The 23,168-nt window shown below is 59.7% G+C and overlaps 2 protein-coding genes across 11 annotated transcripts; one reads left to right on the top strand and one right to left on the bottom strand.

The window, feature by feature from the left end:
- The first annotated feature begins 1,566 nt into the window (after window positions 1-1,566).
- UCK1 (uridine-cytidine kinase 1) lies at window positions 1,567-6,333 on the top strand. The gene is made up of 8 exons (XM_029201737.1): window positions 1,567-1,820; window positions 2,199-2,358; window positions 3,227-3,323; window positions 3,470-3,612; window positions 3,702-3,796; window positions 4,880-5,104; window positions 5,522-5,570; window positions 6,081-6,333. Exons 1-8 carry the CDS (start codon window positions 1,713-1,715, stop codon window positions 6,260-6,262), a joined length of 1,059 nt encoding a protein of 352 aa, XP_029057570.1. The 5' UTR covers window positions 1,567-1,712; the 3' UTR covers window positions 6,263-6,333.
- POMT1 (protein O-mannosyltransferase 1) lies at window positions 5,791-23,168 on the bottom strand. 10 transcript variants are annotated; one of them, XM_029201730.1, is made up of 20 exons: window positions 22,306-22,468; window positions 21,365-21,516; window positions 20,177-20,283; window positions 19,957-20,007; window positions 19,262-19,408; window positions 18,370-18,481; window positions 17,944-18,009; window positions 17,765-17,858; window positions 17,467-17,622; window positions 16,549-16,679; window positions 16,123-16,218; window positions 14,938-15,030; window positions 13,545-13,641; window positions 12,072-12,164; window positions 11,726-11,846; window positions 11,317-11,414; window positions 10,649-10,762; window positions 9,804-9,930; window positions 8,843-9,020; window positions 5,791-8,177 (listed from the first exon to the last, which is right to left on the bottom strand). In XM_029201730.1, the coding sequence occupies exons 2-20, from the start codon at window positions 21,484-21,486 to the stop codon at window positions 8,003-8,005; spliced, it is 2,178 nt and encodes a 725-aa protein (XP_029057563.1). In that variant the 5' UTR covers window positions 21,487-21,516; window positions 22,306-22,468; the 3' UTR covers window positions 5,791-8,002. The 10 variants fall into 10 exon arrangements, with proteins under 10 accessions (XP_029057563.1, XP_029057565.1, XP_029057567.1 ...); XM_029201732.1 differs by lacking the exon at window positions 22,306-22,468 and having other exon boundaries at window positions 21,078-21,767; XM_029201727.1 differs by lacking the exons at window positions 5,791-8,177; window positions 22,306-22,468 and adding an exon at window positions 22,999-23,168 and having other exon boundaries at window positions 8,200-9,020.

Here is a 23,168-nt window from a genome sequence, read left to right as displayed (position 1 = left end):
CCCCATGCAACTTACCAAAACCCCGCTCTTTCGGCTTGAATTAACCAATCCAGCCCTAGCCTGGGAACCCCAGAGCACTCCACCCACAGACCCTGATAAAGGAATATGCCCCAGGGCCTGCCTCTCTGTCTGCGCTCTGCCTTGACCTCTTGTGTGGCCCCTTGAGGCATGCCGTTGTACCTCCTCCAAGACCTGTGAGTAATAAACTTTTCTACTTCGGTTTCTCTTGTGGTCTGTTGCTGAATCTCTGCCCACCATCAGATTCCTCAAGCTCCACTCACACATGTTAATTTCATGAAGTCATAACACTTCCCCCATAACATCTGGGAAGTAAGGAAACACCATGACCACATCACTGCCCGAGGTCACTCGGCAGAGGCAAGGTTTGAACCCAACTCTAAACCCAGAGCCAAGTGCCTAAACTTGCCTCCCCCGAGGTGAATGTGTGAACGGCCCTCCCTGTTTTGAGCTTCTGCGTAAGTTCCTCTCAGGTAGGGGATGGCTTTCTCATGCCCATCCAGCCGCTCCCTCCTCAGCTTCCCTCTGTCCAGGTCCACAGGGCTCAGGAGGCCCAAGTTCCCTTGTACCCTCTCCCCACCCCCCCATCAGAAGAACCATCCTGTAACCCTTCCTGAGGTGGGTTAAGGCCTCTGAAGTTGCATAAACAGTGACTTCGCCAGATGTCTGCGCATTAGTCTCTCCTGCATCATATTTCAACGTCATCAAATATTCATGGAGTGCTCACAATGCATTAGGAGCTAGACCTGCAAAGAGAGACCTGATGCCTTGGGGAAACATGCAGTTGGAACAGGTCGGTGTTTGCCTCCTCTCTGCCGGGTACTGGGGGTACAGGTGGAATCCAGCAGACAGGGCCTCTGTCTTCTTGGCTCACACCCTGTCTAATGCTGAGTCTAAAAAGTCATTCCATGACTTCTGCCCACCACGTCCTGGGAAGGTTGAGGAGGCCAGGAACTTGTGCTGGAGGCAGCACTGAGGCTCTAGCGGGGAAATGGGTGGGTGACACGATCAGGGCAGTGTCAGGAAACTCGGGTGGCCAGCGTGGAGGCTGGGCTGGAGTGGGGGTGAGCCGAGGCAGCGCTAAGGTTGTGCCCAGGCAAGAGGCGTGGGACCCGGGAGGTGGAGGCAGGGGCGGGGAACAAGGGGCAGGTGCATAGGTGACAGCGCGCTCTCGGGGTGACCGCACGCGAGGAGGCTGAACCCGTTCCAGCTTCCGACCCGGGTCACAGGGCTCAGGAGTCTGACTTGCCGGTGCGGGCGCTGGCCCACGTCCCCACCCCGGTCCTGCAGTCCCGGGGGATCATTCCGACAGCCCCAGTCAGAGGAGGTGTGTCTGGAGGGAACCTTCCCGGAGGCCGCCCAGCGTCTGGAGACTCCTGCAGCCAGTTGCGATATTGAGTTGCTTCTGTCCTTTGCAGCAGAAAAAAAACCGGGCATCGCCGCAGCCGGTCCAGCTGCCTCCGCAGCCTCCCGGAGCACCGGCCCAGCCCACGCATGCGCGGCGCCCACAGACGCCAGGGACTACAACTCTCGCGGTGCCCCGCGCGCGCCTGCACCCCCGCTCCCACCGCGCCGCTCGCCTCCCGGAAGTGGGGCTCCGGGGTGGCGTCTCCGACCTTTGCGCCGGGGCGGGCCGGCAGGTTTGGGGGAGGCTGCGTGAGCTGGGAAGCCGATGCGGGCGAGCGGCGCTGGAGATGGCTTCGGCTGGAGGCGGCGACTGCGAGGGCGCCGCGCACGAGGCCGACCGTCCTCACCAGCGGCCCTTCTTGATCGGGGTGAGCGGCGGTACCGCGAGCGGCAAGGTAAGGGGCTGGGCGGCGCGGCGGGGCCTGAGTGTCACGCTGGCCCCCTGGGACAACGGCCTCCGTCCAGAGACAGACCCCAGCCCCTGGCTGCCGAGGTGCCCCCTCCCGGGCGTGGGCTGCGGCCACGGCTGGCCAAGCTTAGGCCGGGGTGCAGGCGGGGAGCGGGGCGCTGGACCTCGGGGGCCCCCCCGCAAGCCTCCCGCGGGCCTGGCCTCTCGTGGCCTCCAGGTCCGCGCTGCCCCTGCCAGTGCCCCGAGGCCTTCCCGCCAAGCGCAGCCCCACCCGTCACTGGCTGAGCTGTCACTGGCCGGCCCGTTGGAGCTCGTGGGTCAGGGTGAGCGTCTCCAGGCGGGGATCCTGTTTGTGTGTTCCCAGTCAACTGTGTGCGAGAAGATCATGGAGCTGCTGGGACAGAATGAAGTAGACCACCGGCAGCGGAAGTTGGTCATCCTGAGTCAAGACAGGTTCTATAAGGTCCTGACCACGGAACAGAAGGCCAAGGCCTTGAAGGGACAGTACAATTTCGACCATCCAGGTAGAGACCCTGAGGGTGGGGAGGGAGTGGGGAAGGAGGGCAGACCACGGAGACTGGGTCCAGGGTTGGACGTGGACAGCAGGAGACCTAAGCGGTTCCGTGAAATCACGCAGATAACCCGCGGTGGAGCGTCTTTCCCGCGCTCCCTGGGCCCTGGGTGGCCCTGCCGGAGCTCCAGGCTCCCCTGGAGCCAGTCAGGGAGTCTGCGCCTCAGAAGGGCCTTCAGAACCACTTCTCTGCCACGACTATGGTCACGGAGAACGCCATGCGTCTTCCCACGTTAAGGGTCCTCTGCACAGACCGCGTCCACTGTGGCCTTTCATTCCGCCCCCTGCCCTGGGGCAGAGTCCTCGAGAGGCCAGCAGTGGAAGCAGTGGGTAAACAAGAACCGGAGGCCTTGAAGCTCTGTTTCCTGGTCAGCTCGGGGGCCGGGGGAACAGGTGGAGATGGGGTGGATGAGGAGGAACAGCCAGGCTGCCCCTCCCTGCTGCTACTAGAAGATTCCACCCAGTGGCTGGCTCCCATGTTCATTCCTTTCCAGGGGGCACATGGGAAGAAGGTCTGAGAAGCGTCAGTCTGTGTTATTTCCCAGAAATAGAAAGAAGCAGACGCCTAGCCCACCTCCCTCCCAGGGCTGGCTGATCCCTGGGTGGTGGCACTGCCCAAGGGCAGCGAGGACAGGTCCACTCTGTGGTTTGCAGAGGGCCCTGCAAATGTAAACTGTAGGGGGCAGCTCCCAGTCCAGCTGTTCCTTAGGGTCACTGGTAGCAGCAGCACCCAGCTGTGCTGACCCCAAGGCAGAGCGAGTCCCCTGCGGTCCCCAGCACCAGGACACAGGCTTGTCTTGCCTTTTGTTCCATCCCTGCAGGTGCTTTTGATAACGATTTGATGCACAGGACTCTGAAAAACATTGTGGAGGGCAAAACGGTCGAGGTCCCAATCTATGATTTTGTGACCCACTCAAGGTGAGCAGGTGGTTCCTGGGAGGAGAGGGCTGTGCGCTGGGGGCTGGTGAGGACACCCCCCCGCCACCACGATCTGTCCCCAGCACGGAGTCCACAGCCGCGGACTGAAGCTGACGGCAGGGCCCCTTCCTGGTCTCACCCTGCAGGTTGGCGGAGACCACGGTGGTCTTCCCCGCAGATGTGGTCCTGTTCGAGGGCATCCTGGTCTTCTACAGCCAGGAGATCCGGGACATGTTCCACCTGCGACTCTTTGTGGACACTGACCCTGATGTCAGGCTGTCGCGAAGAGGTAAGGCGGACGCGGGCCTCTCTGCCCCTGGCCGGCCCGGCCACGGGTCCCGGGGGTCTGAAGGCCCCACCCTGCTCCTGTCGCCACAGTTCTCCGGGACGTGCGCCGTGGCCGGGAGCTGGAGCAGATCCTGATGCAGTACACTACCTTCGTCAAGCCGGCCTTCGAGGAGTTCTGCCTGCCGGTACCGCCTTCCGCTTGCTTGGGGACCTCCTTTCTCCCTTTTCAGAAGGACCCCCGGTGCCCCGTTCTGTGAGAGCCAAGCCACGGATGGACGTGGTCTGCTGTATAAATGGAGAAGTTAGCTTCTTGTACCCACGTTCCCGAGGAGCCGTTCTCAGCTGTGAATGCGTCCTCTGTTCTCCCCATCACCCCTTCCCCACTGCCTCCTCCTCGCCGGCCGGCCCCTCCCCACAGGCTTCACCCCTGGCACCGGCACCACCTCCCTCCTGGCCTGTCTGCGTTTCTCCAGGGCGCTGCTTCTCCCCTGACCCACACTGTGCATTTCCTCCCCCCCCCCCTTAGAACGGTGGCCTCCACAGGGGCAGGGATTTTTGTTGGCTGCCAAAGTGGTGTCTGGCACACAGTAGGTGCTCAGAAACTTCATCCGTGCCGTGTGTTTCTCTGGGCTGCCTTTGGCTGGCACTGGAAGGCTGGCCGGCCTATAGAGGAGGAATTCACTGCTTGTGGCCATCTGTCTTCCTCCATCTCAGTCTTCACTGTCACTAGGTAGGACTTGCATAAGGATTTAAAAGGGAATTGAACAATATTTTGCTTCTTAAAGGGAAAAATGAGGCACAAAGGAATTAGAACCAGGATTCCTGCTTTAGATAAACAGGACGAAGGAGTTCTGTTTCTGCTATTTCAAGAAAACATTTTTTATTTTACATTCATGTTCTCTAAAGTTTCTGGAAAGTGATCAGAAAAGTAAATTGACTGTTTTGCAGTCTCTCTTATTTACAGAAAGACATTTGGCAAAGTAGGTCGTTTACGGTAAAACTCCAGACTCCAGATGTGACTGGGTGCCCCTGGGTGGAATCAGGACCACTCTGGGCCGGACCCTCCGTCTCTCCCTCCCCTTTACCTGTAGCCACACAGCGAGTTGACGAGCTAGCCGTGTACCCCGCGTCCCCGAAGGGAAGACCTGTCTCAGCTCTTTGCTGGGCTCCACCCCTCCTGCCCCCCGCAGCCCACTGTCCACAGCCCCATGGGAGGCAGCCCTGGCCCTCTCGCGCTCACGTCTCCCGTGGGTCTCCATCGCCTGCAGACACAGCTGCCCCAGGACTTGGTCCTGCCCACCCCCGTGGCTAGTCTGTGTGACAGGCCTCCTTGGCCCACGTCCACATGCTGGCGACACTCAGCGGTCTGCAGGTCTGTCTCTGGGCCCAGGCCGTTTCCTCCCTTGCCTCCCTCCGCTGCTTCAGATTCGGCGCCCTCAGCAGCATCTGGTTGGGGCCCCTCCTCGGTGGTGCCACAGGGTGCCCAACAGGGAGTGAGTTCCTCGGCGTGGGAGCAGATGAGGGGCGGGGAAGGAAGGGGAGCAGGTCCTCGCGTGCAGCGCAGCCCTGCTGTCACAGGGTCAAGAACCCTGTGTGTAGTGGGAGGGTGCCCCGCTTCACTCGGCCCAGAGAACCAGGTGGTCAGCACAGAGAACTGGCTCCTATAGCGGTGCTCATGAGAGACAAGCATCTCAGAGACGCTGGGAGACAAGTGCTGTTAGAGCTTGTCTCAGCTCACCTTCCCTCACTTCTGGGGTCACCGTCTCTCACCTGGTTGACAGATACCCTGAATCCCTGCCCCCACATCTGCCATGATGGGCCCGGGCTTGCTTCCCCGCATCTAGCCCCAAGCAAGCTGAAACCATCTGGGGGACAGATCCTTACGAGACTTTCCTTTCCTTGCCTTGCAGACGAAGAAGTACGCTGATGTGATAATCCCTCGAGGGGTTGACAATATGGGTAAGGACCAGGCCTGCCGGCTGCCCCCACTCCTCCCAGGACCATGAAGCAGGCACTACCCATCCTGTCGTGGTTACTGAGACACCCCCAGCGCGTGAGGCCTGTCTGTGTACATCTGTGGCACAGGTTTCAAATGTACCTGGAAAAACAGTTAACACATTGTACACGTTAAACTGACACAATGCATTATGTCAATTATATCTCCGGGAAGCTGGTGGGAAAAAAAAATATATATGGAAAACTGACAGGGAGTCACTCATTAGCAGAAGGTATCTTAACCAGAGTTAGTTAACAGAAACCCTCGCCGACCGAGCCAGGTAGGTTTTATTGTGCTCAGGCCCCAGCGTGCACTTGTCTGTCTGCTGAGACTCAGCGCCACACAGATGCTTCAGGGAGGAAAACTGTGTGCTTCACCAGTAACGCCAGGTTGGCGCTGGGCGGGCATCCCTCCTGGTGTGTCGCGATGGAGAGTGGGGGCAGCTGACCCAGCTCTGTCTGTCTCTGCTGCAGTGGCCATCAACCTTATCGTGCAGCACATCCAAGACATCCTCAACGGCGACATCTGCAAGTGGCATCGCGGAGGGTCCAACGGGCGCAGCTACAAGAGGACGTTTCCTGAGCCGGGAGACCACCCTGCAGTGCCGACCTCTGGCAAACGGTCGCACCTGGAGTCCAGCAGCAGGCCCCACTGAGGAGTGGGGTGCTCAGCTCCCGCGGGTCCAGAGATGCCCCCCTGCCCCTAAACACACAACCCTGGCCGGGGTGGTGCTGGAGTCCAGGCGTCACTCGCTAATTCAGGAAACCTGGACGAGTTATTCAGACTGGGTCTGACAGGATGTCTACAGGCAGCCCTGACCTTTCCACCCGCTTCCTCACATCACAGAGGCTTAAAGGTCTCTTTAGTTACTGAGAAACGCCACAGAACGTGTGATGAGCGAGTCACATATTTGGGGAACGTTGAAGAAATAGCCCGGACGCTGTGATTTTGACGGTGAACCCACAGCAAGAGAGACTAGTATGATCTGGTTCACACACGTGTAACTGAAAAGTGTGAAGAGGTAACTCTCTTCCTTTTTATGTGTTATACAACCACATGTTTTCTGTTTTAGTCCGTCTCCTGACACCATGCTCGCTGTGACCTAGTAACCCAATATCATGACCCACCAGCAGGGTTGTGCTCCTGGTACACACTGACCTGGTACACGAGGGGCCGTAGACAGGCTTCCTTCCTTCCGGCCTGTGCTCGGAAGGCAGAGCCAGGAGGGAGCCCTGGGGAGCAAGCTTTCCCTTAACCAGCACCAAGCACAGGCGGGGCCCCCGCTTGCCCAGCCCGAGTCCGCCTGCTTGGGGGTCTGCCTTCTGGCGGGCACAGCGTCCTCACGCAGGCCTACTCAGGGCCCCTGAGCCCAGGCTGCTGTCTGGACAGGTCTTTCCTGGTGTCGCCCTCGGCCAGGTCAAGGGCACGTCACCTCCAGTCAAGGCGTGTGTGGACCAGAGAGGCGTGAGCAGATGCCGCGGCCCAAAGGTGGCCGGTCTCCTGTGCTCACGCAGCGTCCGCGCCTCACAAGCAGTCATGGTCTTGTCCTCGTTTGTCCTCCCTCCCACGTGGCTGTTTCTGTAAAAGCCACCAGCTGTCGAGTTCTAACTGTGGTTACACAGAGACATCAGTTGAGCTCAGCTGAGCACGGTGGCTGGTTTCTGATGACTGTGAAAGTTTTGTCAAACTTACTGTGCCCTTTCGGAGAGAGATCCAATAAATAATACCAAATATGAATGCCACTTTGTCCCTTTTTAATTACATTAAGAAAAGGCAAATTCAGGACGAGGAAATGTACGGGTGACACAAACCCTGGCGGTTAAGAGGCTAGTCGCTCACACACCTCTCGGCAGGCTCTCCGGGCAGCGGTTGAAGAGTCAGCGATGGCGAGGAGGAACGGCCAGCCTTGCACAACCTCCTCAGGCCGGCGCTGCAATAGCTCGTGTGCCCCTGAGCCGTGAGGGTGGCTCCCCGCGGCCTCACGGGGTCAGCAGGTCAGCGGGCCAGTCAGCCAAAGCCCACCACCAGCCTCTGACAGCAAGACCGGGGCCTCGTCTGGTTCGCCCCGAGCCGGCCCCTCCCTGCCTCCATCTAGGCCGACAGGAGCCCCACGCCGGCCGCTCCACACTCAGCTAGTTCATGGGGCTCCTAGGAGTCAGCAGACGTGGGTGGAGAGCGTTGATCTTTATGGTCCGGGGGAAAACAGACTTTGCTCAAAACGAGGTGCTCGTCAGAGGACTGTTTCAACAGCGAAACCAGAACAGAATCCCTGCCGAGCCTGAGTCTCTACCAAGCTCAGAGCCACTCTGCGTTGTCAGAAGTAAACATGCTCATAAAAGACGGTTCTACTTTGTCCTGACCCGGCCCTGCCGTCTGTCACTATGTCCGCATCCTACTAGTATTTCCGGATCAGGATATCCCAGCTGTCTTTCCAGCGAAGGGCCTTGAGTTCGCTGGGTGAGAGTGACCTGTCCCCGTAGGTTAGCGGGCGCAGCGTGTTGGACACATGACAGGCAGAGGCAAACCATGCCACGACCAGCGCGCCGAAGAGGCTCCTCTGGAGCTGGGACCTGCCGGCCCAGGGCAGAGCACGGGCGTGGGGAGGCCGGCCCCTCCCCACCACGATGTCCTCTGGGCATCTGTCGCCCATGTGGTCACCTACCCCGGCCTTTCCTCCCTCCGGCCACCCCCTGCCTGACCATCAGCCCTCACCACGTCCTGCCCGATGTGCTAAGCCCCACCCTCCTCACTCGCTCTGCTTCCAGAATTCCACAGCTTCTGCTCCATCTAAGGTTGGATGCTGGGGTATTGCCCCCGAACCCCCCGTGAGCACAGTGCAGCCCTCCTGACGTACTACAAGGCTCCTGGGGACCAAAGAGGGAGGGCTCCCCCTCTGCCCTGGCCTCCCGAACTCGCTCCGGTTTACAAAGCTTCCTGGTTTATCTCTGCCATGCACCACGCAGTCCGGCCACGAACCACCGGCTGCTCCGGGTCACGCCCCATGTTTCCCTCTCCTTCTCTTTGCTCCTGGCGCTCTCCAGGCCCAAAGGGCCTTCCCCATCTCCCGTGCACATCAGCCACCTTCCTCTCCCGGCAGCCTTCGTTAGCTTCATCCTCTGAACCCCTGCAGAGCCTTGCTTGTGATCCTAACCCCATCTGCATCACACTGGAATCGCCATTCAAGACGCCCCTGGACCCATACCCCCAGGGGGGCGTGGCTGCCAAGGCCCCATACCTGCACAGGTGGTCGCTGATGTGCTCCAAGACCACAGGAAGCAGCAGGATCTGGAAGGTGAGTGCGGGCAGGTAGTGGTAGAGGAACAGCGTCTTCTCCATCATGAAGAAGGGCACGTAGTTCACGGCCCAGCCCCCGGCGCACAGAGCACCGGCCAGCGCCCAGCGCAGCCAGCAATCTGAGGGAAAAGGTCATCTCGAGCTGGCGCTGCCGACGGTCCAGCTGGGAAGCTCCCAGCGGTCCAGCACAAGGTACACGCGAGCTCCAGCTGATTTCTCTGTGTCCCCTCCCGGCCTTCCCACATTTCTGGAGGAATGACAGACTGTGTCCTAAGAACCTCCTGTAACTTCCTGCTGGTACTACCGTCCCCTTCCTGAGAAAGCCAGCTTCCTGGGGGCCAGGCCCAGCTTATTCCCGACTGCCCGCTGGCCTTGGCTCACCCGGAGATTCCGAGCTGGGTCTCACTACTCAGGGAGCAGTGGAGGGGCTGGACCCGTGCACCCGCCCAGGAGAGCCGGGAGTCGGTGGAGAGAATGACCAGCTCGGAGCTGAGCCCAGAGAAGGCGCCTCCCTGCCCCTGACGGCCTTCGGGGCCCGGCCCTGCCCTGGGTGTTTGCTCCTTTCCTGTTTCAGGATGGTCTGAATGGGGTCTCTGTCCTTGCAAACCACCACCCTTGACTAAGTGCCCGCTGGCGCCTCTGTCCCATCAGCCACTTCCAGGGTGTCAGGCAATTCCTGCCCGACACCTGCACGTCCCCGGAGAAGCCTTGAAGGCGATGCGGGGACTGGACTGCAACATTCTGTCTCTGGGGAAGAGACAGAAGTTCCCTCGAGGCAGAAACAAAGAGGTGGCCTCAAGGCCCTGCTTGCTGGTGCGGCCGGGCTGACACCCGAAGCACAAGGAGCTCCCGTCAGAACCAGAAGGAGGGGGCGTGAGACACGTGTGGGCAGCTGCACGGACCCTCAGGGAGGTCGCAGACTCTTCTTCGGCGTCTGAACAGGTACCAGATGAAGAGCAGGGCATACACCAGGGTGGCGAGGCTGGCCGAGGCCCAGATCACGATGTTTCCGAGCAGGTGGATCTGTGCCTGCGGGCGCACAGAGAGACCCTGTCACCTCAGCCAAGACGCCACAGCCCAGAGCAGACACGGGCACCCACCACACCCTCCGCCCTTGCTGCTGGGACGGACGTGCGAAGGTTCTCAGCTCCGTAAGCTGAAACTGAGAACCGGGAGTAGACGGGATTCTGTTCTGACGACAGAGCTGCTCCCAGGGGGCTGATGCAGAGCTGCAGGGCGCTAAGGACCCGCTCATCTCAGACCCCGCTTCTCAGCGAGCCGTGGCCCCCCACTTCCGGGGGGGAGGAAAAGGGTGAGCATCTTGAGCACATACCCCCCCCCCCCCAGCGGGTAATTACTGGGCACCCGCTACGCGCTGCGTTTGCTCTCCCAGGTGAAGAGAGGCGATGTACAGGGAAACAGAGCACTGACTGGCCCAGACGCCATGTGCCACGCGGGAAATCAAGCAGGGCTGTTTTGAAAACCACGTCTGCCAGAGAAGGGGAGCCATGCGCTCCCACCACAGCCACCAAGCCTGGTTTCCCTTGGCCTGTGGACAAGCTAGGACCCGACTCCTTGGCACCTCAGGGGAGCTCTGGCCTCGAGCTGCCAAAGCACTAAAAACAAGTCCCAGGCTTTTGTTAGGGAAGCGCAGGAAGGCTGGGACTTGGTCGGATGCAACAGCTGCTCTCAACATCACAGAACTCTCAGGCGCAAGACAGCTCTGCCGCACAGACGCTCTGCTCACACTGGTCCTGGGGTGCAGCCAGTAGGCGATGCTGGTGTCTAGCATGACCCAGTCCAGCGGCGTGGAGCTGTATTTGTGTTCGGAATCGTCGCTTCTCACTGTCAGCAACCGCCACTGCGGAAAGCAGAGGCCGCTGGGAGTCACACGGACAGCCAGCCGCCTTCATCGCTCAGGGGTCTGCCAGGGGGCAAGGTAAACCGCTGTCCCTCTCACGTGGGCGTCCGACCTCAAGTTCCTCTAGATCATGCCGCAGAGGCAGCGCGACGGGCTGACGAGCCCAGGAGGCGCCTACCCCCGGGCTCCAGTCGCCCCGTCTGTTTAAGGGATGGGACTGGGCACTAAGGGTGCTTTCTCTGGGGCTGCACCGTGTTGACCGTGGCCCGTCCTGCCCGGACCTGCGTGCAGTGTCACTCTGCTGCACAGTCTCCTTGGCTCCTGACTGTTCCTGCCGGCAAAGCCACAAGGCAGGACAGCCAGGAGGCAGGGGACCGACAGTGCCAGGCATGTACTTAGAGTGGACAGAGGGAAATGCTCCCTCCCTGCCGAGTCAGGTCCCAGTTTAAAGGCTGACACTGGGCAGGCGGGAGTTCTACAGACTGCAGTGCCTTCCCTGGCGAGGAGCCAGCACCCAGTGGGCAAGGTCGCCCACCCCCCCGCCCGCCTGTCACCTGCAGCTCCGAGAATCTGGCCATGAAGCTGAGGTTTCTGCTGACGTCCGTCTGCGTAGGGGAGTGGAGCTCCAGTTCCCTCTCCTTCTGCTCCTGGCCTGGCAGACACACCGGAACCCACAAGATACAAGCACAACCAGGTGAGGGAGCTCCCAGTGGCAGCTGCAGCTGCTTTTCAAACAACCCGCCAGGACCCAGTCAGAGCGCGCCACTCCACGCGGCTTCCCCACAGCACACGGCCCACCCACCCGCTCAGCATCCTTCGAGTCAGAAAGCTCGGCTCGCCCTGCCTTCCAGGGACACCCGCCCCCACCCCGCGTCCTATCACCGCTCCAGCTACAGGGGGAGGGCGAGGGTCTGCAGCGGAGCACGGAGCGCACGCGGCCCCTCCCACGCGGCCGGGGCTCACTCCTGCCGTAGCGGTGTTCCTCCACGCTCCACACGGTGCTCCCGTGGTAGCCCCGGGACAGCTGCTCCCCGACCACCTCCAGCTGCCGAAAGCCCCAGTCCGGGAGGGGCGCCCCGCTCAGCTGGCAAAGAGAAGTGGAGAGGGTGCGAGGGAGGGCCCGGCTCAGCCTGGCCCCGGGGCACCCCACCCCGGTCACTTGGCCAGCAGCTGACAAGGGCGGCCGGCTCTCCTCTGGGGAGCGTCACAGTAGGGTTTGGTTCTGAGCAGTCACAGAGGGCCCTCACCACTCCCGCAACACGTCATTCTGTCCCACCTGGCAGGACCGTGGGAGGCGGCATCAACTGACCTTGAGGATGGCTGAGGTGTTCACGTGCACAAACCGGACCTCTGACAGGATGGTCTTCCAGACGTCCGTGTCCGACTCTCTGTTCACGATGTCCTGTAAAAGCAGGTCTGGTCCGTTATTTCACTCTTTTTCAAATTTCTTTAAGTGTAAAACCGAAGACCAGTCACCACAGTGAGACTGACATGGTCTGATACGAGGGGACAGTCCCCCAAGGGGAGCTGACGGCTGATCCCAGACGGTGCCATCAACTTTATTGCTGACGCTTGTGCAAGGTGCTGGAGGGGGGTGGTCAGGGGCAAGGGGACACTGCCCTCCTCCAGAGACTGCACAGGGCAGCCTTTTCAGTGGGGACTTAAAGACGGATGCTCACCCTTGAGCTTCTGCAACGCCTGATGGTGCACAAAGATGGCACAAAGGAAGGTCAGAGACTGTCCCTGAAAAGATGCCCTTACGGGGCACTCCTGACGCTGGGTAATAGAAAACTAACATCTGAAGAGCTTGGCGCTGCCATATTTAACTTACTGGAGCCTGGCGATGACCCTGGGAAGTCATGTAGCTAATGACAAGAAAGAACCCGAGGGGCTAAGTGAGGACAGGACGAGGAGGCCAGGCCGGGCCTCACCCTCCGGTCAGCCGTCCTCTCTGCCTGTTCCCAGAGCTTCAGTTCCTGGAAACAGGGGCGTGTGGGGCTCGAAGTGCCACCAGAGGGGCTGAGGAGCAGGAAAGGATCGGCAATGGGCCTTCGCAGCAAGGGGAGTGGGCGGGGCCTCCAGGAGAATCCTGGTGGTGAGGGGCTGGTGCAACGACTCACATCAGAGGGGCACTGCGGGAGGGGACAGAGGCAGCTGCACAGACACCCGCGTGCGGCACAGAGTGCCAGCAAAGAGACAGAGGCGGCCTCCCCGGCCCCTGGTTTCGCAGAGGGCCAGCAGCGCCTGGCCTCACACCACCGAGAACCCGGCGGGGGGCCGGTGCTACAGGCGTGCAGCCCATGGGGGCTGAGGGGGAGCCCGGCTCCCCCGGAGGTTAGCCCAGTGCAGCCACTGCACCGCCGCTGCGCTTCTCATGAGTGTCCCTGACTTCAGACGGTCCGATGGCCCAGTGACAGAACCTTCCTCCTGCCACTTTGCCCAGGGCACTGCCTGACCACAGGCCCAGGGCCTAGGAGGGCAGTGCCAGGAATCAACCCCCAGATGGCCCTGCCTGTCCCCAGGGAAACCCTTCTTAATCCCTGGTGAGGGTTGACAAAAGAGGCACTGGTTTGGAGGCCAAACAGTGGGAGGGACCTTCTGCCAGCAGTGCCACGTGAGCCCCATACGGAGTGCCCACCCGTCCATCGTACCATAAGCTCCTTCCTCTGATAGAAAAAAACTACCCAGTTCCCCCTTTCCGTAGAACAGGCAGTCAGTTGTCCTAAGGGGCGGCTTGGAACAGGCTGCTGCCAGCGCGCACGGTCGCTGGGGTTAGACTCACCAGCCTCCAGAGGTTCTGGGCGGGCATGGAGACATTGTAGTCGATGTAGCAGGACACCTCCTGGGAGTGAGGGCTCAGGGGGGCCGCGACGTCGTGCCTGGAAAACCAAACAGCGCTGCCGAGGGGCTTCCCGAGCTCCTCTGAAAGGCGCTCACTGTGCTTTTACGGGAAAAAAAATGCTTTTCAGGAAACAAAGCAGCTCAGCCTTCAAGCACCACGGTTGCCACTCCAAGGATGCAGCACGTAGGAGCTGGGCGAGGGCAGAGATTCTGCAATCGTGACATCTCTGGGGGAATCTGGCAGACATCCATCCAAACCGTGGGGCCTGTCATCCCCCTTTCAGAGGACGGGCTGAGCCCGGGAGCTCACCCGGCCAGCCGGCAGCAGCCTGAGGTCAGTTCTCGGAAATGGCTGGGGCGCCATGACTACTATTGGAGGACAACACGCCCAGAAACCCCGGCTCCCCTCGCCCACGCACTCGGAAACCGCGCTTCACCAGACTCTACGCGAGGTCCCGCAGAGGAGCTGGGGACCCTGAAGCGAGCAGGAAGTCAGTCATGAGCGCAGGCCCTGTGAGTGCTACGAATGACACCCAACCAGGGCAGGCACAGCACACAGCAACGCTTTTGCTGCGGGGACATCTCAGCTGACACCTGAATGAAGTGAGCGAGTGGGCCACGGGGTGGGGTGTGTGTGGGGGGATCTGAGTTGAAGAACATTCCAGGCAGACAGAGCAACTGAAGGCCCCAGGGGGCCAGCAACTTTGTCCCAGCATCGCAGGACAAAGGGAACGGGGCCTGGGCGGGGCTGGGCCTGCAGAGAGAAGGAAGCAACCTTCGTGGATTTCCCGACACAGCGACTACAGGGGTGGGAGAAGAGGATCAGGACTGAGCAGCCGGCTCCTTCCCCGGGAAGCAGAAGGGGAGGCAGAGAGCCCAGGCATCCAGCGGGGAGGCCGGGGCTGGGGCGCGAGTGTGGGGTCACTGAGACCCACGAGATGGCCCGAGAGGCCGGGTGGAAGGAGAGCAGAGGCGGCCCGGGCCCGTCAATATGCCGAGGCTGCCCAGAGGTCAAGCCAGGGAGGGTTCCTGACTCCATCTCCCAGCTGAGATCCTTCCTGAACTCACTTCTCCTTCCCGCGGGCCCCCAATCTGCAAGGACGCCCACACTTCATTCCAGGCAGGACTCTCCTCGTCACCCCGGCCCGTCACCCCGGCCCCCCCTGCAGGACAGGTGGGAGGCTGCTGTCCCACTCAGATCACTAAGGCTCTCCCCCTACCCTGCGACCACCACTAGGGGTCCCCTGCCCCCCGACATCGAGGGCAGAGCCAGGCCAGAGGCAGTGGCGCACAGCAGCGGTCACGCTCTGCTCTGAACAGAGGAGGGGACTCACGTGTTGAGGAGGCGGGTGGTCATCCCGTGCACCAGCTGCACGATGTCGCCGTGCCGCACGGGCCTCGGGGGGTTGTTCACCACCAGCTGGTGCCTGGAAGAAAGTGTAGCTGCGCTCACGGGCGGCAGGGGCCCCAGTCCTCGCTCGCGCAACGTGGAATCGCACAGCCGCCCTGTCACCGTGTTCCTTGTATGAGGTGAACGCGTGTGAAAACGCAGCGCGTATGTTTTATTTAACTCTCTTCTGAGACCTCAGGTCACTTTCCAAGCTTCCTGGCGTGGCCCCACTAGTAGCCACCTTCACACTGACCGCAACTGCGCCATACCTGCTACGAATGCCCGCACCTGCCCCGAAATCCTTCTAACAGACTGTGGCTCCACGTTCGCTCGGTGAAAGTGGCAAGGGCCTATCAGACCCTGCCCCACGGCTGGGAGCTGAGCATCTGGCGGAGCCAGACGGACGTGGCCACCACCCTCAAGTTACTGCACTGAGTGGGAACCAGGGAGCAAACGTGTGGGCAGCCGGACAGCGGACACGCGGAAGCCAACGGGATGCTGACAGCGGGGAAGGTGGGGGAGCCTGGGAGGCGGCCAGGCAGCGTCCCAGAGGAGCTGACTTTCAGGTGCTGAGTAAGAGGCCCTGGTGGGACCCTTCCAGGCTGCGGGGACAGCGGTGCAGAGCCTGTGGCAGGAGCCTGCCTCCCTGCAGAAATGAGGGGCAGGGTGAGCGCTGCGAGGGGAGTGGGGCTGGAGCCGGAGGGCGCGGCCCTGCAGACCAGTTGGGGACTGGATCCGTTCTAAGGGCCGTGGAGCTCGGAGCTCAGGGAGGGGTTTGAGCAGGAGCCTGACCTGACACCTGGGGGGGCTGTGGGTATCAGGGAGGTAGGCGTGGAAACAGACCAATGGGGGAGACGGACACCCTGACGGCAGAACCAACAGGACTGGCTGGGACTGGAGGTGGGGATGATGGCAGGAAGGCGGGCGTCTGCAGGGCGGCGGGGAGTGGGGGCGGACCACGGGGTGGGGAGAGTCGGGACACCCCTGGCAACACCCGGAGGAGATGCTGGGCCCCTAAGTCCTGGACCGCGGGCTGCCCGGCACAGAGCCGGTCCCAAGGCTTCGCGGACGGAGCATGGACAGAGAGGAGGCCGGGACCAAGGCGAGGTGTCCCCGGACCTGTACTCACCTCCCGGGGTCCTTTACAATCCACCAGTTGTTGACATCCTTGAAGGGGTAGCAGGTCACCTGCTGCTGGTGGGAGCTGCCGCGGCCATTCTCGTATCTGCGAGAAGAGGGTACATCTGCGGGTGGGGCACCAAGGGGCCCGCGGCCTCCCCCTACCCCCCACCAAGGTCCCTACAGACACCACCCAGCGAGCTGTCCAGATCCACTCACGTCCCAGCGGGGCTGAAGACGTGAGCCCAGGCAGTGCCAGTCCCTCTAGTGGTTTTACACGCAGAAATAACTAGTCTCGTCGATAACCGGGACCTGAGAGCTCAGTTTCTTTTTTGTCTCGCAAGCTTACTCACAGAAAGTGAGAGTTGGTAAGAGCAAAAATGTGAAAAAACAAAACACGTTATAACCTTCGAATTAAAAACGTCACTTTCCTTACATCACGGGGTAGGTGCTCTGGTGGGAATGAAGCCAGCAGGGCACGGGTTGGCCAAAGGCGTTCTTCAGAGTGACCTGGGAACCGTAGGCCACCTCCAGGGGCTGGCCTTGTGTGATCCGCGCCAGTCCCCCCTGAGACAGGAGCAAAGGGGTGGCCGGTGAGAGGGAGAGAGAAAGCGAGAGCGTGACACCTCCGCCAGCCCCTCCGCCAGACAGCCGGGGTGTATTCCGGGTGGGGGCAGTTATCACTGTATCTCACAATTAGCTACGGCTGCATGCGATATAATCCTGACATGTTACGCTGTATGACCACCGACCGGAGGCTGCCCTGGGCCAGGCGCTCACCTAGCCCCTCCCCACTCGTCCTTGTGGCTTGCAGGATCTCTGCTCTCCCGCTACGGGTTGAACCCGGGCCCCAGCAGTGAAAGCGCAGAGTCCTAACCACTGGACAACCAGGGAATCCCCCCCATTAGTCCGTATTTACTTCTTACAGGCATCCCGTGATAAGAGCAATTATGTCCGTCTAACTCTGGGATTTGGGTGAGTGAAGAAACTTCCCCAGACACACAGAGCTGGCTGTCAGCAGAGCCGGCCCTTAAGAGCAGGTCTGTCCGACTTCAGAGTCTACCTTGCTGACACCACAATTGGAGCATTTTATTATTTTTGCAAAGTTACTTGAGTGAATGCCAGAGTCGCGTTTGTCCTGTGCAGCCTGGCACCTGCCCAGCAGGTCACACTGCAGAGAGCGGACCCCTCGTTCCCTCCTATACCTTCAGCACGTTCAGAATTCGTGTAGTAGTGAAGCGATGCCTCACTTCTCGTTTTGGTTTTTCCTCTAAGGCCCACTTGCAGTGTTTCGTAAGAAAACTCTGAGTCTAGTGTGGCCTTCTTTCTAGGATGGCTGGGGTGTCACTTTTACCTCCAAGCTGGCCTGGAAAGCACTGGACATGATTTGGTCGTGGGGCCCGGAGCGGCAGAGCAGCAGCAGGTGGACATAGAAGAACAGCAGGTACACGAGGACGGGGATGACCAACAGGGCCACCGCTCGGGCGAGCAGGTGACAGAGCACACGGACCTGCCAGAGATGGAGGGGACGTCACCCCTGCTTTGGGGAAGGCGGGCCCAGGTCTGTCCCCCTCCGAGGCCTGTCATCAGGAGCTCCCTGCCCCCCGACCCCCCAGGGCCAGCCCCGCCCTGCCCAGGACGTCAGCACCTACGTTTGACAGCGTCTGGTCTCCTATCAGGTGCCAGGCGTGGACAGCGGCAACCCCAAGCACCAGTAAGTATGTGAACACACCCACATATTTGATGCTGAAGGGACACAACAGAGAGAAAGTTAAGACGAGACAAGCACGGGGGACATGGCTGCTGCCCCAGCCCCGTGAAGCAAACTCACCCGACTGCACAGGCGCAGGCCACACCCGTCAGTACCAACCAAAACCACCAGCTCGGAGAGAAGGGCCTGGAGCAAAGCACAGAAGCCGAGCTGGGAGATCAGAATGTCTCCCAAAGGCCAGAGAAGGTGCCCTCCTCAGAGATCTCGGGGTCAGCTGGCTGCACCAAGCTCCGGGTACAAGGAAATGACTCCTCGTCTCCCCAGAGAGCAGCCAGTCCTGACAGAATTTTCCTTTTTGGCCAGAACATCTTTCCAGTTAGTTTGAGTTATAGAAAGATGAGGATTATTTGTAAAGTCAGCCAAGAGCCAGTCGAGGTGCCTGGGGCGGCTCCCGTGCGTGGAAAGGCATCAGACCTGCTGAGGTCGACCAACCCCCCCGGACTCCTCTTTCTTAGTAACTAGAAGAGCACGTCCCATTTTCCGTACCCGTGTTTCTGGGAGTTGGAGAACTTCAGGTAAGACAGCACGGCCAACAGGTTGAAAAATATCAACGCTGATTCCAAAAGCATCAGCCTCGACTGAGTGATCAGAGCGTTCTCTGTCGGGGAAACGGCACGCGCGTCAGGTGCTGGGCAGTGAGGGCAAATGTCCACAAGAAAGCGCCCTTGCCAAACGTCCCAGAGCGTGAGGGTGGCAAGTTCGGGCTCGGGGTGGCTGGAAGGGGACACGCCCCGGAGCCACGAAGGCCACTTCTGAGGTGTGAATCAAGCCTCCCGAGACCTGGGGGACTCTGGGGAAGTCACTGCCCTCCCCGAGCCTTCGTTTTCCTCTTCTGAGAAAAGAAATACAGATTCTGCAGGCCGCCTGGACGTTCTAACACTCTGTGGGCACAGGGGCCCAGTTAGGGTCGTCACTCAGCAGACATGAATTCTTTTTATTTTCATCTGACTTAATGTCATTTGTTCATAGACCTGGGCCAAGAGATCCCTTCTGAGGAATACCCACAAATTCCTGAGTCCATCTCCACTGGTCAAGGCCTGGGAGGTGGGAGTACGGGGTAGCTTCTTGTTCAAGGACAGACTTGGTTGCAGGGGGAGGTGCTCATGGCGGGCGCGCGTAGGAGTATCGTTTGGGGCAGCCCCGCTACACACGGCTGCACCTCCATGACGTCACAGTCTGCACACACAGCTCCACAATCCCCCGGCCTGGGAGTGGGGTGACTCCCAGAGTCCAATCTGGACACACTGGATGTGCGTCCTTCCGTCCTGCGAGCAGACACTGCAGGGGGCACGTCTACTAAACCCTGAGCCCTCCGGGGCCGCACAGACATAAACAAGGGCTGGCGCTGGGATCTTCCCTGCGCCCCACCAGGCCTTACCGATCAGAATCAGAAGAGCGGCCCCCACGGCAGCACAGTGAGAGAAGCCGAGCTCCCACACGATCTGGTAGGCCATGGGCACCGACAGGGCCCCTGCAAGGGCCGGCAGCAGGCGCAGGGACCACACGGGCACGTTGGTGCTGTATTCTGGAAGAGCAACCACAGCGGGGCTGAGAGCACTGCGCACACACCACCTCCCTACACTGCAGTGTCTTTTCACACAGACTACCAGGCTCACAGACTACAACGCAAGGCTGGGGGCCCCATCAGGGATGGAGTGTGCAGGCCACGGGCAGGGGCCTTGAAAGAAGCTCCGAGTGGCCAAGGGCCAGTTCTCAGGAAGTACGGGAGTGATGCCGAGGACTCTGAAATGAGTTAATCCTTATTTACAAGTTTACCCCATCTATTTCCAAAAACATTGTGGCAACACATAACACTTATACGTACAAAAGATAACGGCAATCAGATGCCACATACGGCGAGCATGCTATGCGTACCAAAAACCAGGGATGAAATACTTACTGTAACTAAACACTAAGGAATTTACCGGACTTTTTGAAAATCTTTCACTTGTACCCAAACATTTATCATACCTTGGATTCAGATGAATAAACCATAGCTGTTAATCCCTATGAAAGCTACGACCTCTCCAATCTAATATATGCAAGTTAATAAGGGAAACGAAAATATTTTACCTGCTCCAATTCTGTTCCACAAAAAGTTACCATCAAATCCTCCTAAATAACCTAAAACAGAAGATTAATCAGTAACTATCCTGTTCACCAAATATTTCTGAAGCACCAAACTGCGGCAGTCAATAAGGGAACAAAAATAAAGAAGAAGACACCGCTTCTGCCCTGAAGAAATTTCACCTGTAAGTGTTAAAGGGCCACCTCTCTTACTAATGAATCCTACCTCCCAAGGCCAGCAGCATGTGGCCAAACGGTGGTCCACTGCCATCGAAAAAGAAGATCCGCTTCATGTAAAAAGAGATGTACTGCCCATAATATACTTCATCAAAACTGCAAAGCAAACCCATGTTATAGTCAACTGGAAACCTTAACCGTACACAAAAGGCATGAGGATAAATGCACACCTGTGTCTCCAAAGGACTTTGGAGAGTGACCAGCAAAGGTCAGACTTTTGCCCCAACTATGAAGACACCTGTGCAGCATCACACATCCATAAGGACAGGAAGGGAAACGCCCCACGAAAGTTGGGCATTCAGGAGGCTTTCCTGACACAGGTTCTATTTCTCTCCCTACGTTTGGGTTTAGGGTGTACTGTGAGCCAGTCTCCAAAAGGCCTCCTGAACGCAAAGCTAGTCTGCCTGTCCACCAGCGTGCCTGCAGCTAAGAGTCGGAATCAGACCTGGTGACCCGACAGAACAGGTGTAAAAGGGAGGCATGCAGGCGCCAGCCGCAGCAAACCTCTTTCAATCAGGGACTTTCACTGACATTAAGGAACTGCCGGCAACTTGTTAGGTGTGATGATGCCACCGCGGTCACGTGATTTTTAAGAATCCTGATCTTTTAGAGATAGATACTGAATTGTTTACAAATGAAACACAGTGTTTATGATGTGCTTCAAAAAAACCCACTGCAGGGAAGGGGTTGGCTATGAGCTGGTAACTGTTGAAGCTGGGTGATGAATATACCAGTCTCTGTATGTTTGTATCTGTTTGACATTTGCCATAATAAAAAGTTAAGTGAAAAGGAACACATGTATTAATCAGATAATGAACAGCCCTTTAATAATAACAGCAATCATTTCCCATTACAACAAAGAACACACGCTAGTATCAGTGAGGACTCACTTCCAAATTCCTCAATCTTCAGCCCTCCACTCTCCAGACTGTCAAAGGTCACCCAAGGCTACTGCACCCACTACTGACCTACGGGGCAAGACCAAACAGGTGGCCTCTGCAGGGGCTGTCCTGGGGACAAGCTGGTCTCTCCTCTAACTGCCAAAGACACCCATCACCAGGAAGCCCGGAATTTTACTCTCCCATTTACGCTGTTCAAAAAGGCACTTCCTGTCACCAATGCACTGAACAAATTACAGTTCCTTCCGATGCACCCAAAATGGAGTTGCCTGGCTTACACCACGGCCCTTGGATAGGCAAGCTGCCATAGTCGGCTCAGCAACCCCACCGCGGTCAGAGCCACGACATTCAAGTTGATGTCAGCTGTCACCACCACAGGGCGCTGCAAAAATCCCAACATCTTGTAGAAAAGCGGGCCGGGGAGGATGCCCTGGAAAAGCAGGGAAGAGTTGTCATCAGAACACAGGTGGCCCCCTGAAGGCTCGAAACACGCTGTGACAAGACCCTGCTTTCACGAGCGGTCAACCGAGGTGGGAATCTGAGGACTCAATATTCACTCACTCCACCAACACCTGCTGGGCACTTCCGGTCAATGAGACGGCCTCCTGGCCCCTCCCCACCTAGGCAGTGTGGCCAGCTTACAGCGCGGTGACCTCCACCCCCTGAGGCTCAGAGCCTCCACCTCTGCGCCAAGATCCTCCCCTCCCCTCCCGTCGCGGGCCAGCACCGTCCCCTGGGTGCCCCCTTTCTCACCCCGAGGGCGCATCTGCACTGGGCAACCCCGTTTCCTCCCCCGAGGCTCCACTTTTCTTAAGGCTGCATCTGCCTTGGGTACCGCCTTTCCCGCATCAAAGCTGCATCTGGCCTTCGGCGGTCCCCTTCTATCCTCAACGCTACATCTACCCTGGAGGCCCGCTTCTCTCCCTGCAGCTACATCTGCCCTGAGCACCCCCTTCTCTCCAGAGACTCTGTCTGCCCTGGAAGGCCCCCACTCCTCTTCCCGGCACTCCCCTTTCTCTCCCGCAGGCCGCTATCTTTCCCGAAGGTTTCACCTGCGCCTCGGACGCCCCCTTCCCCCGGCACACCTGCCCCGGCCCCACCCCCGGGCCAGGCAAGACCTGCCGCCCCCCGCCACCGTTCCCCACAGACCGCGCACGCGCGTTCCGCACTGACTCTCCCGCTTCCGCCTGGGCTCTGGTCCAAAGCGCCCCAAACGTACTCGCGTTTCTTCCAGTCCCCTCAGAGCCGCTCCCCGCGCCGGGCCACGCCTCGGACGCCTGAGGGCCGCGGGCTGGGGCGCGGACCGCCGGGGACGAGGCCGCTCGGCACTCTTCGCCGCCCACTAGCCCGCTCGACGCTCGATTCGCCGCGCCTGCGGGGCCCGCCGGGGGTGAAGCGCGCGTGCGCACTGGGCGAGAGCGGCGCGCTTGCGCACTGGGCGAGCCCAGACCCGGACTCGAAGGGTGTGCAGCGGACCATCTGCAGTCTGTGATTCACGGCTGGGCAACCCAGGGTTCCTGGGCACACTAGACACACGTCTGTCTTTTTAAGACGACACAGTGGGACCGTATGGGCATTTCGCTCAGTGTGGCGCGGACGCGCGCGCAGGTGGAGGCGGGCAGGGTCCACCCCCTGCCCCGGCGGTGCCCCCCACCCTCCGGCCCGCGCGGCCCAGCCGAGCCTGCTCTGCAGCGGGACACGGCCCCAGGTCAAGGGAGTGACCCGGACCGTTAACCGGCACGAAGGCAACTCTGCTGCCCAGCCCCGCCCCTTCTTCCTCTCCTCGTCCATATGGGAGTTAATACTCCTGGACAGAAGGGTACTGCAGGTTTAATAACTGGAATTATGGTTCTTTCCTGTTTTCCCATGTCCGTCACCCAGCATTAGCGCAGTGCAGGTGACTCTGACTTACCCGGGTTGTGGGGGGAGAGGGAGCGCGGGCTCACCTGCGCCTGCGGCCGGAGGGCGTCCTGGGCCCGGGCTCTCAGCCTGTGGTCTTTGATACGAAAGCAGGGGCCGTCTGGTCTCGAGGATCCAGAGCTTCCATCCTGCGGGCCCTCGGGCTCCTTCGCGGTCAGGCCC

This window comes from Monodon monoceros, unplaced genomic scaffold (genome assembly GCF_005190385.1).
Source record: "Monodon monoceros isolate NGI ecotype Baffin Bay Population unplaced genomic scaffold, NGI_Narwhal_1 Super_Scaffold_5, whole genome shotgun sequence".
In the NCBI taxonomy this organism is placed as follows: Eukaryota; Metazoa; Chordata; class Mammalia; order Artiodactyla; family Monodontidae; genus Monodon; species Monodon monoceros.
The sequence above is the reverse complement of the archived record's forward strand: the minus strand, read 5'-3'. Positions and strand labels throughout refer to the sequence as shown.